General features: G+C 36.3%; 1 protein-coding gene across 2 annotated transcripts; it reads left to right on the forward strand.

Annotated features, from left to right (window-relative positions):
• The first annotated feature begins 772 nt into the window (after positions 1-772).
• LOC126184755 (sulfiredoxin-1) lies at positions 773-4,551 on the forward strand. Of its 2 annotated transcripts, none has more exons than XM_049927292.1 (3): positions 773-988; positions 2,013-2,173; positions 2,255-4,551. In XM_049927292.1, the coding sequence occupies exons 1-3, from the start codon at positions 868-870 to the stop codon at positions 2,462-2,464; spliced, it is 492 nt and encodes a 163-aa protein (XP_049783249.1). In that variant the 5' UTR covers positions 773-867; the 3' UTR covers positions 2,465-4,551. The 2 variants fall into 2 exon arrangements, with proteins under 2 accessions (XP_049783249.1, XP_049783250.1); XM_049927293.1 differs by lacking the exon at positions 773-988 and adding an exon at positions 1,588-1,904.
• Positions 4,552-15,158: the final 10,607 nt, after the last annotated feature.

Below are 15,158 nucleotides of genomic sequence, written 5' to 3' on the forward strand. Positions count from 1 at the left end.
GTAAAAATCGTAGGGGGAGATCAAGAGATGAATACACTAAGCAGATTCAGAAGGATGTAGGTTGCAGTAGGTACTGGGAGATGAAGAAGCTTGCACAGGATAGAGTAGCATGGAGAGCTGCATCAAACCAGTCTCAGGACTGATGACTACTACAACAACAACTTTTCCGACAAGAGTCGGACAACGTATTACCTCCCCCCCCCCCCCCCCCCCCCCGCATACATCTTGCGAAATGATCACGACAAGAAAATTCGAGAAATCAGAACTAATACTCAGGGTTACAGACAATCACTCTTCCCACGCACCATTCGCAAGTGGAAAAGGAAGAGCGATCAATTAGTGGTGCCAGAAGTATCCTTCGCCACACGCCGTTAGGTGGCTTGTGGAGTATGATGTAGAGGTAGACCTTATTTTCAAAAATTGTCCGTTGCTTCTCAGGTTTACTAAGTCTTGTTTGGCTGGTAATTAAGTTTCATTCTTACGACAGAGAGAAATCCACGTAACGGACTGTAAATTAAAGTTTCAAGTTTTCTGTCGATGTAGCAATATTTATTCGCATTAAAAATCTAACATAATCTTTTCATCGATTTAAGTTTTAATTACAATCTCTTTAAAATCAGGAAGAGGCATTGTGTATGGTCTTCTTTGTAGCTGTGAACTAATCAATGCTGATACGGGAAGTGCGAAACGCGTAGCACAGCTCTGGGGACGCCGTTAAGACTCGTGCGTTTCCGTTGATGCTCGGCTGCCTGCGAGAAACCACCACCGAGACTGCTGTACCAGTTGTAGTTAGACGCTGCAGTAGAAAGTGTGCTGAGCCGAGCGCGTAGGCTCGCAGTTATCCGTACTTATAAAGTGCGCTCGTGTATGACTGTTGCAGCAGAAATGACTTCACGTAAAAGGCCTTGGATGTTTGAAGAACCACTTAGCAAAATGCGTTATGATCCGTTCAAAGAAGACTGCAATAGCTTTTCAGATTGGTTCGACGGTTGGTATAAAGTGTTCATTGTGTATCCTTAATTAAATAAGTGTTTCCATTAACATCAGTACAACATTGTTGAAGAATGTTTCCGTATCGTAAAGTCATTTGACCGTTTTGTGGTTTTGAATTCCGGTTTCAGAAGTTTTATGTTTATCTTATATTGGCGCGCACGACGAAGAAAAAACAGAATTATTGAAGTTTACCTTAGACCTCTGGCGTACAAGTCTTACGCCTAGCCTAAGTGTATTTACGTTTTGCATTCAAAATAAATATCGTGCGGAACATTAAGCGTGTGCGAATATCATTTGCAAATTTTGGCGCCATGCTCAAACGTCATACACAGACTATAACTACACAGTCGCAACCGCTAAGCAGCGACTTCGCTTTCAATGTCTTAGGAAAAGAGTAACGTTATCTCGGTAATACAAAATTATCGCCAGAATTTAAATGTACTATTTTTCTTGTCGCCCTCGTTGTAGAAAAACTATTATTTTTTATTTTCATTCTAAAATACTGAATATTAAATTGTACGACGATTACAACAATTTTCTAAGATACATTGTTTAGCTCCATATTTTTTATTATTTCATTTTCTGAGAAGAAACTACACATTTATTGATATATTTCATTTGGTACGCGAAAAAACTTTACCCTTGGTTCGAGAATTTCGCGCAGGAAGTTGTGTAATGTGCACATGACAGCATCAATCGTTCAGGAAGACGTAAGGCGTATTGTTGACTCAGAGGAAAAGCCACTCAGTTCTGTTAGTGTGAATATCGTGCAGTTATACTATAATTCCGAAGTTATTCCACAACCGACTGTGAAGTGTTTAAGCTAACGGTGGTAAATCTTTAAATGTCGCTACGGTATCGGTTTTTAAAAGAGTTTGTTTTGAAAACAGGTCGTCGCAGTGTAGCAACAGGTAGTACTTGGTATTTGTTATGATGTAACACGCTGTTCTGGTTCACCTGATAGAATAATTTAGAGGAAAAAGTTTATTTTTGTAGTAACAAGTAACTTTTATTCTTAGGTGAAGCAGCAGATATGGATAAAACACACGAATTGAATAATGATACAATCCACACTCGCTCAATAAAGGAAGTGTACGATGTTCCAATGTGTGTGCTCATACGACCTTTTCCATTAGAAGTTGATGAAGCAAAAGTATCTAGTATTATGGCAACTCTGGAGGCAAGTTGGGAGTAACAGTAGTACTTTTTAAACATGTGTGAGAGTATATTCTGTGCAATTCAAGAACTTATTTTTTTTCAGGATCCAAAAAGATGCCATGAAGTACCACCAATAGATGTTCTCTGGGTGAAGGGAAGCATGGGTGGAGACTACTACTACTCATTTGGAGGTTGCCATCGATTCGCAGCACATTCAAGACTGAAGCGACCCACCATAAAGGCTAAATTGATTACCAGTAGCGTATCTGAACTGGCATGTTATCTTGGTGGGTCAACTCCTGCACTGCAATGACTGACAGACTTAGCCATAAGGTTGACAAAGTTTATGGTTTGTCCATAATGATTAATATGATCATATTTGAGTTTGAGGAACATATTTGAAGGTTGCAAAGCTTTAATAGTAAGAATGTATTGTGATACTTTAGTTTGTTGGCTAGAGCAGCATTTGATTGTGTTGTCTATAGAGAATATATATCCCTGCCAGTATGACTTAACCATAATTTTCATGTTGTGAAATATAGGGGCGTATGTTAATCAGTGGGGAAGAGCTTCAAATTTTATGGAAAACATAACTGCAACACTCCAAATATATTTTGTGGGTCACTGATGTTGTAACAAAATAAAACAAATGTGTTCATCAATTTTGATCCAGTGCAAGTAACTCTATTAAATTTTTATATAAAATTTTATTACTTTTGTACAACTAAGTAAATAAATTCAAACCGGGAATAGAATTGATAGATTTACAGAGTCTGTGACTTTTTAGATAGGAGTGTGTTTAGTTTCTCTGTTTGTTTGAGAAATATACTTTGGGGTTTGATATTAATTTTTCACTAGATCTTGTCATCATCGTAAAGAAAGATACATTACGTGGAGACTGTGGGTTCCGTTATAGTGAAAATATGAGAGCATGCAGTTTGTTTTTAGAATTTCTTTTTGACAGATTTCATATTGCTGTTGCCTTCTCATAAGCAAAGTAGTGGGACATGCCCTGCAATTGTGAAAAACAAACTTTTAGTGCCCTCCAGTACTAGAGTGAAATGAATGTCCCAAAGGACACTAGTCTTTTTACTCATCAAATTTGAGTTTTAAGGTTATATTTTAGTAGGAAATGAGATGTTTCATCAGGAATTATATATTTTTATACACTTATTGAGATATTTGAAACTTGTATTTTCTATTTGCCTCTGCAAGAGAAAATGTGCAATGATTGGAATAACTGCTTAAGTTAGAGAAAATAGACAACCTGTGTAACATTTGCAAAATCTTGGTTGTCTAGTTGCATCAAATGTTTTGTAATCCACAAACTATTTGCCAAGTACTGTATTATCACTGTCAAATAGTAACTGCTGACAGCTATGTATGAAACACTTAATTTATTTGGAAACTGTGTTGCTGTGTGAGAATGTGTATGTACTGAGTACCATTTTTCATTTCTTGTGTAATGCCTGCTCATACCTAACTGACCTTTATTTATATTTTTAAAACTATTTTTAAGGCATTACATATCTCATTGAAATCTATTTTCTCTAGTGATCATATATGGGTGTGTGTCTATATACGTATACATATATTTTTTTTCATAATTTTGGCATAATTGATAACTGGTCAGATAGAAGCTACATTGTAACTGGCTGTGTTGATCTGGTTTATCTTAAACATAAGTTTCAACTATACAATACAGTTTTAGTCTTCATTTTTTGTCAGACATACTCCAGTTGAGATTTAATAGTTGGTTCACTGTGTACAACAAGCTCTGCAATTAACACCCCCGCTGCCATAATCACTCCACAATATTGCAGCAAATCAAAGCTACTATCTCTGATTAATATGTTTGGATACTGTAGTCTATAATTGTATGCTAGTGCATAGAGATGTGGAACCAATACATCATTGATGGAGAGTGTAGAAAAACACTTGACATTAAGTTCAGTAGTGATAGCCATCAAGAAAGATGGTGGAACTAGAATGAGTCAATTGTTCCCACATAGTTATATATTTTTTTCTAATTGCTTCAAATTCCAATCTGTAAGAGTGTTAGTTCTCTGTCATTGTGGTTTCATCGTTATTATTTATCTTTTCATGATTCCAAGAATATTACCCATTCAGAACTGCAGATCAAATGCATTTATGGTCAGATTTCTGGCATTGGAGAATTGTACTTATTCATTGGCATATTTATGCTTGATGTTATGTGTAGTAAGGCTGAACTTTAACACTAAGTAATTATTAAAGATGACATATGACGTGGCATTATAAAGAAAAAGATCTTATTTCACTATGTGTCTGGTGATTTTATTTTTGATATTGTTTATCTGTACTGTTTTTAAACATGTGAACTGTAAAATTTTGTGAATATATTAAGTTTATGCAATATTATTTTGGTAGTTTCATTTTTGTATGAGATATTGTCTTCAAAAATCTTCCTTAATTTAACCTCTTCAAATAAAAGGGTGGGGTGGGAGTTATAATTTTGTGATGGATAATGAAAGGGATAGAAGGAAGAAGTAGAAGAAAAAAAAAGAGCTTAAAGCAGGTGAAATATTGAACTGTTTTCATAAAAGTTCACCAGTGCACTTTCAGATTAAGTTATTCACGTGAACCATTTCTCACTGTAATGTCAGTCTCACAAAATTTAATTAGTCAGTTACGTTCATGTTCCATGGCTTATTTGCATGATAAATTATACTGATGTGGAACACCTCATTTTACGCAGACATCACTGCTTAATTTTTATATATGGTTACATGCTTAACATCTATATATTTTTAAAATCTACAGATGTGAATTAGTAATTCCTACCCATCAACTTCTACATATTGCGGTAATAGAAATTCTTCTACAGAACAGAAGTTGTCAAGCAGAAACTTTTCTAGTTTGTTTTCAAATTTTACTTTCCTGTCTGTCAGATATTTTGTATCCCTGGATAAGTTATCAAAAATTTTAATGATGCAGCATTGCACACCCCTTTTTGTGCTAAAGACGACCTTCATGTGGAGTAATAAATGTCATTTTTTCTTCTGCTATTGTAATAATGTACATCACTGTTCCTGTTGAACTCCAGTGGGTTATTTACAACCAACTTCATAGGGGATAAATACACTGTGAAGCAGTAGTCAGAATGCCCAACTCTTTAAATAGATGTCCGCACGATGACAGTAGACTCTCAGCATGTTTTTGAGCAATAAAGACTTGCTTTCAAGATGAGTTACTCCAGAATATTATTACATATGACATTACTGAATGAAAACATGTCAACTTACTGATTTATCTCCCCCACAAGCCTTGGGAACCCCATATGAGGCTTCCCTCCAATGAGAGTAATGTCCCCAGACTACACTGAATTACTAAGTACAACTTTTTGCATTCATTTGGTTAGATATGACTTTATCCACCGGTTGGCTATACCATCAGTCCCATAAAACTACAATTTATCTAGGAGAATATAATGATTCACACAGTCAGATGCCTTAGAAATGTCACAGAAACTACCAGCTGACACTATTGTATTATTTAATTCTTATAAAATTTGGTGAGTAACATGTAATGCATCCTCAGTAGAACAGTTCTTTTGAAATCCAAACTGTGATTTGTTGAGGAGTTACAAAGTGGTGTACGTTACATTTTATATGTCAGTATAGCCTGGTTTGAGTCTTTTCCTTATTGTTGAGTCATTTCCTGAGTCCATTGTGTGATATTATGTTGACACAATGAGTATCAGGCAATAAGGAATGACTTGTTAACAGGGTTCATCAAAATTTCACACCTTCTATTACTAGCAGCTGTTGTTTCCATTTATCTATTTTGCACTTGATTAGTCTGTTTTGTGTGCAGGATGGAGAATTAAAATATAAATTTGAATGGCTTCAGGCTATTAGTTGATGGCTACAATGTAAATCTTCAACATAGTAAACAGAGGAAAGGCAGATCCCCGTCTTCATTTACATGCAAATTTCCCCATACCCCTTTGACATGAGGGGCTTAGTAAATCCTGAGAAATATTAATATTTTATGTCAGGCTGTCAAAAAACACACTCTGAACTTTTAACAGATGTGTCCATTACTAATAAGGTAGAATTATTTTAATGTATAATAGACACACTTTAGAAATTGTAAAATCCACCCTTTTTTAATGTAATTTTATTTTTTAGAGTCATAGTACAGGAATGGTGGTTGAATTTCATTGCATAATTTATATTCATGGGAGTAGTAACTGTTTCCATACTTAATACAAACAGTTCCAAGAATGGTTCCTGCCATTTAAATACCTGTGTGTGAGAACAATTTGCTGTGTAATTACCCTAATGAGTATAGTTGTCTATTGTGCTACTGAGGGAAGTTGACAGCTACTTTTTTTAGACTGATGTTGTAATAGATATTCATGTTTTTCTAAAGTTTGTTACATCTAACTTGACACTATTACATATATTTCACTGCATTGCATAGTATCTCCTCAACGCCTATCCTTCATCATGTGAAACCCAACTCACACTTTTCTCACATGAAATACTGAAAGATTTGGTTCAAGGCGGTCAGGTAGATGCAGTACTTACTGATTTCCAAAAAGCATTTGACTCAATACCACCCATACGCTTACTGTCAAAAGTGCGATCATTTGGGATATCAAGTGAAATTTGTGACTGGATTGAGGACCTTTTGGTAGGGAGGACACAGCATGTTATCTTGGATGGAGGGTCATCGTTATATGTAGAAGTAACGTTGGGTGTGCCCCAGGGAAGTGTGTTGGGACCCTTGCTGTTCGTACTGTATATTAATGACCTTACAGACAATATTAATATTTTAATCAGGCTTTTTGTGGATGAAGCAGTTATCTTTAATGAAGCACTATCAGAAAGAAGCTGCATAAATATTCAGTCAGATCTTGATAAGATTTCTACGTGGTGCAGAGATTGGCTACTTGGTCTAAACGTTCAGAAATGTAAAATTTTGCACTTCATAAAATGAAAAAATGTAGTATCCTGTGACTATAATATCAATGAGTCACTGCTGGAATCTGCCAGCTTGTACAAATACGTAGGTGTAACACTTTGTAGGGATGTGAAATGAATGATCACATAGACTCAGTTGTGAGTAAAGCAACTAGTAGACATCAGTTTATTGGTAGAATACTGAAGAAGTGCAATCAGCCTACAAAGAAGACTGCTTAAAAATTACTCGTGTCATCAGTTCCCGAATATTACTGAAATGTGGAAGACCTCTACCAAATAGGACTAACAGGGGATAGTGGATGTATCCAGAGAAGGGCAGCATGAATGGTCACAGGTTTTTTTGATCCATGGGAAAGATCCACCTAGATCCTGAAGGTACTGAACTAGAAGACTCTTGAAGATACATCCTGAGAAAGTCTATTAACAAAGTTTCAAGAATCAGCGTTAAATGATTACTAGGAATATACTACTACCACCTACGTATCGATCACATAGGGATCGTGGGGATAAGATCAGAATAATTACTGCAATCACAGACACATTCAAACAATCATTCTTCTTGTGCTCCATATGTGAATGGAATGGGAAGGAACCCCAATAACTGGTACAATGGGACGTACCCTCTGCCATACATCTCATGGTGATTTGCAGAATATAGGTGTAGATGCCTTGCACTTCACAGATGAGACTGAAATAACGCTTTCACTGACCCTGTCACTCTACTTGTTTGCATTTTAAAGAGTCATTACAGTATGTACTGTGAAACAGTTAAGGGTCTGGTACTCTAGCTTGTGCCCCAGAATTAGGACAGTTATTGCGAATTAAATGAAACTGAATGATACCTGTTGTGGTTTGCTGAAGGTGGTTCTAAGGTATATAATGTAGCTGTTCAGAATATTTTTTTCCTATCTTTGTACATGATTCACTGCTGTTTGTGTACATGACCACTGAGTGGCAGAAATACTGCAATACCAGCAGAATATCTGACCAGAAGAATCATTGCATGAATCAATGATGAGTGAAGAGTCCTAATGCAGAACACTTTGTGTGTTATAATTAAGGTAGGTCCCTAAGTAAAACAATGCAGCAGGACAGCCGATACTATTTCTCTCTAATTTGACTATTAATGTACAAGAAATGTGGCAACACACTAAATGATGCATGTTATCTGCCTTTGTTACATTAAGACTGTAATAGTGTAGAATCATAAGTAATTGAATAAGCATAAATACAAACTAACCGATGAAGCTACTGAACAGAGTTTCACTATTAAATAATAATAAACACTGATAGTGTTTATTTATGTGTTTCATGTTGTTGTGGTCTTCAGTCTGAAGACTGGTTTGATGCAGCTGTCCATGCTACTCTATCCTGTATAAGTCTCTTCATCTTCAAGCAACTACTGCAACCTGCATCCTTCTGAATCTACTTATTGTATTCATCTCTTGGTCTCCCTCTGTGAATTTTACTCCCCCCACCCCCCCCCCCCCACCCCCATTTCCCTTTTTGATGTCTCAGAATGTCTCCTACCAACTGATCCTTTTTCTTCTTCTAGTCAGGTTGTGCCACAAATTTCTTTTCTTCCCAATCTGTTCAGTACCTCCTCATTAATTATGTGATCTATCCATAAAAATCATTAGCACCACATTTCAACAGCTTCTCTTCTCTTTTTGTCTAAACTGTTTATTGTCCATGTTTCACTTCCTGACCCTTAAATCTATACTCGACATTAACAAATTTATCTTCATCTTAAAAAAGAAAAGAAAAACAGTTGTTTTGCTGCCCAAATAGCAAAACTCATCTACTGCTTTAAGTGTCTGATTTCCTAATCTGATTCCCTCGGCATCACATGATTTAATTCAACTACATTCCATTATCATCTTTTTGCTTTTGTATATGTTCATCTTATATCTTCCTTTCAAGACATTGACTGTCCATTCCATTCAGACTGTCTTTTTGCTATCTGTGACAGAATTACAATGTCACCGGCAAACCTCAAAGTTCTTATTTCTTCTCTGTGAACTTTAATTTCTGCTCCAAATTTGTCTTTGGTTTCCTATACTGCTTTTTTAATGTATGGATTGAATAACATTGGGGGTAGGCTACAAACCTGTCTTACTCCCTTCTCAACCACTGGCTCCCTTTCATGCACCTCGATTCTTATAACAGTAAAAGCTGCAAATAACCTTTCGCTACCTGCATTTTAACCCTGCTACTCTCAGAGTTTCAAAGAGAGTATTCCAGTCAACATTGCCAAAACCTTTCTCTAAGCCTACAAACTCTTAAATCATTTTCTTGAAAGAAAAACACCCGACTACACTATATTTTATACTTTCCCTAAGTGCTAGGTGGACCCCCGTGCCCCCAAGTGCTAGAGTGGACTCCCTTGCCCCCGGCTATGGATTCCCTTTCCGTATGGACTGAGAGCTGTGGAATGCAGTTGGAGCTCAACTACAGTATATCTGCTCCATGCTACAGACAGTACTTCCTCATTTCTCATTAGTGGGCATAAATCCAGACGCAAACTTACCTGAAGCAGTTCTGTCATGCAACCAGCAAGGCTGTCTATATGTTTTCTGCCATCTTGAAAGATGCTTCAGTTATGTTCAGACTTTGCTCCTTCCTGCATCATTCCTTCCATTACTGTCTCAACACTGTGTTTTACTTACACACAAAATCATTTCCTGTCCTTTTCATAAATCTATACTTTGCAAACCAGTATGAATTGTATGGCAGAGGGTACTTCCCATTGTACCATGTTTTAAGGTTCTCCTTGTTCTATTTATGTATGGAGGGTGGAAGGAATGACTTCTTAAGTGACAATGCACATTGTCATTAATCTAATATTTCTTTGAGGCTTGTGCGGGAGTGATACATATATGACAAAAGAGTGAGCTAGGTTTTGGGTGTATCCAATATATTTACAGGGTTCTCTTTCTCTGTGTTGACTGTTAAGAAACCACTAACTCAGAACTATTTTTATAGATTTTTCTTTTCTGTTTTTTTCATCATTCAACTCCTGTTCCTTAATGACACTTAAGATGTCAATCCAAGAACTGTGTCAGTTAATTTAATGAGGACTTAATAGTTGTCAGACATGTTTCTTCTTATTGACAGTAAAACATAGTACAATAAATTGTATAATATACATCATGCAGTATTACTTGTCAAACAGGCCCTCCATAGCTGAGGTGTTAAAATATGTATTATATTCATGTTAAAATATAATTATCATGTTGAATGAACAAGTGATATATATGGGTTCTTTATGCTTAATAGAAATCTTAAAAATGAAATGACAACACTGAAGTATGAAAGGGTTTTGAGTAGTAAGCTTGCAGTAGGTTTTTCAAAGGGTATTGTGACTGCAAACTTTCTGACAGACAAAAATAAAATGGGTGTCTGGCCAAGACATGAACTTGGACCCTCTTAGTAACTGAACTGTCCACACGGGACTCTTGATTGGTCTGTAAGCTTCACTGTGGCAGTACCTTCTTCCCTCTGTCGAAACTTTGCGTGCATTACTGTACCAGAGGTGGTGCAATGGTTAAGACAATGGACTTGCGTTCATAAGGAATGGTACTCAAACCACATCTGGCCATCTTCATTTAATGTCATCATGGTTCGGTAACTTACGGTGAACGCCAGGATGACATGGACAGTACTTGGTCAATTTCCTGTGCTATCCTTGCACAATTTCAGCTTGTGCTCTGTCTCTACTGTTCCTGTCGTAAATGAGAACTTACAGATTGGTCTTCCTGTTTTTACTGGACCAGAACCCTTTGAAGAAAAAGTAAGAGTTTTATAGTATACAGTAAGACCATTTCCTACAAAAAACAAGGATCTGGGATTTGAGTTTATTTGGCATTCACTTTTAATTTGTCAGGAGATTTTATTGCACTGCAGAATAAATTATTCATACTTTGCATTAACGTTAAACTACCTGTCAGTGAAGCAGGAATTTGCCAGCATAATGATTTCAGTGTGAAGTAACAGAAAAAAGCACTAGTTCATCCAAATGTGAAAATTACTTTGGTTCTAAATCACACATTCTGAATACCTCTCACATTATTGCATTAATTACTAATTCATAGGAAAGAAACAATTTATTTTGGTTGCATACAAATATGAATTTCACTTTACAGTTATTGTAGTTCCCTAACAATATAAGCTTTACATAGTTTTGAACGATAGTTGCTTGCTTGTTGTAGCAGTTATTAACTTTATTTACCAGTAAACTAACTTTATAGCAACTGATTATTTCATCACTCTCACAAATCCCAATGACACTACATTACTAGTAAGGTGAATGTTGTTGAACCAGTCTATTGTCAACATGAGTGCCACAAATATACTGTCACTGCAGAAGATGTACATTTATCAAAAGATGCCCATTGTAATGAGGACAACACAAATTATGATTCTGTAGGGAAAGTCTCATCATAAAGGTAGATGTAGAAGTGTCACAGTTGGAACTTCAAACAACAATGGAATGGAATCAGGAAACCACAGCTGTAGGACACCAACAAAAATCCAAAATACATGATAATATGAGAAAAATGTACATTGAGTATTATAGGCTATAACATGTTTGCCATTTTCTAAAGTGGTTACTGCGTGAATAGAATAATTTGAATAAATAATTCTATAATGATTCTGTGATACTACTTCAAGTTCTTGTGCCCCCCCCCCTCCCCCCTCCCCTCCTTTCATAATCATCTGCTTGTGCTCAGAGCTCTGTATACTGTACACATGACAGCTCCAGTGTCATAGTTTTCCTAATATTTACATATACTTCAGTTCAGTAGGAAATGAAATCTTCATAATGTTTAATGCATCTGAATAAGGAAGATATTTAGAGATGTGGCTCACGTTGTCATTTTCTGGATACGAACCAGCTATAATTGACCACTCGAAGCAATAATCAGCATTCTTTGGATCAACATGTATGACAGTTCTTTTGTTTGTAATCATTTTTGGAAATTTCCTATGTGTTCACTATGTATATATAAGTTGGTCTACGAGAGTGGTTGTTGAGAAAGTGGGACATTTACCTTAAGTGGCCGCTTCAGCTCCTGCAGCCTGTTGGTAAAAACTGAGAGAAAAGTGGGAAGAAATTGTTTTATTGGTAGTAGTATCACTGATATGCACACAAAGTCTCCCAATGACACACAAACAGAGGACACCAATAACTTGCTGTGAGTAGCAGCACTGCTTTTAATATCTGTCTTTCCACTTTAGTTAGTGCTGATGTCTGTGCATGCACACTGATGCAATCTTCAAGCATATCACAATTTGGTAACTTGACATAAATGAACTTGTGCTTCCTCATACAAGTCAGGATTTGCATATTCGAGAAGTAGGGGACACAAACTCCAAGTGCACCATATTTTGCTTAACCAACTCAAATGTGTTTGCCAGAAGCCTTTGCATTACCACCCCTAAGCTGCAGAACAAATCATCCAGTTATTTGCAATATGGTTTACAAATACATTGACTGACTTTATAAAAATAACTACTGGAAAAACTTTTTGGTTGACCGTAATGTGAAATTAAAGACTGCTTGGCATGTGAGCATGCCATGAAGCACTGGTGACATGTGACCCACTGTTCGGTTATCAACAAAAGCTGTTTTTTGCCACCTGTGAACTGTTGTTGCCCTGGACCAGTTATATTACCTGCAGTGTGTGCTTATATAGGAGAATCGAAGCAGTTTTATGTTATGCTTTAAATAATGTTATGATAGTACACTGTTTGGAGATGATGTAATGTTGTTCATATACAAGAATGGAAAACATGTAACCTCTTGTATATGCTCATAAATGTTGCAGGCAATAGAATCGTGTCAGTTCTTGCATCTTGTTCCCTCCTTGAATCTTATGTGCTCATTTAATTTCCAGCATTGTGTATGGACATTTAATGGACTTGACTATAACCACAACCACTAATATTGTATGGATTATATTTCAGTGCTTCACTGAACAGAAGCTATAATTTTGTCACATGACTTGATAGGTATTAACCATTCATCAAAGTAATTCAGCCTATAATTGCCAACTTTTTGAGGTCATGCAGACAACTTGTCACGTATGTTGTTCCTATCTGTGTGTCATATGGCTTTCTCTTATGCTACTTACATTGTGTATTTTCATGTAACATCACTTTGTGTGTGTGTGTGTGTGTGTGTGTGTGTGTCACTAAAACCTGAGCAGTGTAAAATACAGTTTTAAAATCCAGTTGTTGCTACCCACTGGGGGCCAGATGTTGATAAATAATACACACAATTTTTGATTTCTTGAAATCAGATTGTGCCACATACACCATCACCTTGTGGTGTTGAATACTATTTGAGTTCAGAATACCTGTTTGTTGTGTCACTTATCACTGCTTTGCCCACTTAGCATATTATACTGTTTCAGTTTTTCAACCAAAACTTAATATGGAGCAGGATGTGGGGAGAGAGAGAGAGAGAGAGAGAGAGAGAGCTGCATGACAAATATGTTGTAATGCAATTCCAATTGGTTTATAGCATAATCTAAATCCAAAACATAAGTAGTTTGACTTTGCACAGTTGCTGATTATGATAAATAATGTGCTGCTACTAAAACACCCAAGACCTATGATTGTAAATGTTGAAAATGCCACACAGTTTTTTATGATGGAATGCATATGAAAATGTTCATGGCAAAATTATTTAAAGTGTAATTTGAATTGAAAGTTTATTAGCACAGAATTAAAAATTCTTGTGACTAGAAAATACAGCAAGGTAGATTCATTGCAGTTTTATTATTGCTCAAAAACTGCAGGATGTGACACAAATCCAGAGAATACAATGTATAATTACACCCTTGGTGTTTGTAGCTTTAATTTGTCTGAGTTTCTGATAAAATGCTATGAAAATTATAAAACATGATTTTAATAGTAGGGTGCTGGCTCGTCTGTGGGTGCCAGTCTCACCCCCAGTGCATCAACCCACTCCAGCTGCTGCTGAGTTAAAAAGGCCTTCACAAATGTGTGCTATTTAATGCTGAGTTAGAAAGGCATTCGCAGCTGCTTTTTCTTGTTTGGGATTATTCATTCAGTCACCAGCTGCTCTCAAATCTGCAAGCATTGGAGATGGGTGCATAATATGAGGGTTGAATGAAACCAACAGTACCTGGCAGACCTGGACAGTCACCCATCCACATGCTAGTCAAGCCCAACAGCACTTAACTTCGGTGACCTGACAGGAACCGGTGTTACCACTGTGGCAAGGCAATTTGCATCCACAAGACACCAGTTAATGAAAATATGTTTGATAATAATTTTTATGACAAATCTAAACGTTATAGCAGATCTACTATATGTTTTTCCACTTTAAGTTTTAATCAATATACACACCTAAAAAATTATAATTTTCTGCCTCATTTATTATTTCTTGTTATAAGACCCATAATAGACAAAGGGTGTGGGTTTTAAGATGTAAAATATAGCTTGCTAAATGGGGATACCTGCATGGGAAAGAATGTGACCGTGGACTGCTACAAACTGAAGACTCTCTCCTAGTAACAAAACTTGAATACAACAAGTACCAGCCAGGACCTTTCATTATGCATTGTCAAAGCTGTCTTTGTAGCTACAAACTGGTAAAAATTGTATTTGGAATTTAGTTTTATTATAACTTGCTAAATTATTATTCATATTATTTATTTCTGAAAGCAAATCTAGGAACATAAAGTAATAATCATAAAAAACATAAATCAGGATGTCTGGATGGAGATTTGAAGCTCGCCCTGCGAGTCCAGGGTCTTAAACAGTGCACAATCTCACTGCTTTGAATGACCTCTCATAACTCATTTCCCTAGCTGTCTCTAGATCTAAAATATTTCCTTTATAGGCAAACTCATGAATTCCACAAACAGAGGTATTGTGAAACACAGCTTGCTCTGCCCATCCATAAGTCCAGAGGTCTGTATGTAACATTTCCAATATCCTCTCATGTTGAGATTAATTTTTATTATAAATCTAAAAATTGTCTTGGTGCTGAACACAAGAAAA

Source organism: Schistocerca cancellata, chromosome 4, assembly GCF_023864275.1.
Source record: "Schistocerca cancellata isolate TAMUIC-IGC-003103 chromosome 4, iqSchCanc2.1, whole genome shotgun sequence".
In the NCBI taxonomy this organism is placed as follows: domain Eukaryota; kingdom Metazoa; phylum Arthropoda; class Insecta; order Orthoptera; family Acrididae; genus Schistocerca; species Schistocerca cancellata.

Coding starts and splice junctions, on each gene's coding strand:
- LOC126184755 (XM_049927292.1), top strand. CDS start 868: ATGACTGTTGCAGCAGAAATGACTTCACGTAAAAGGCCTTGGATGTTT. Junction 989..2,012: donor CTTTTCAGATTGGTTCGACG/GTTGGTATAAAG, acceptor TTTTATTCTTAG/GTGAAGCAGCAGATATGGAT. Junction 2,174..2,254: donor GTATTATGGCAACTCTGGAG/GCAAGTTGGGAG, acceptor ATTTTTTTTCAG/GATCCAAAAAGATGCCATGA.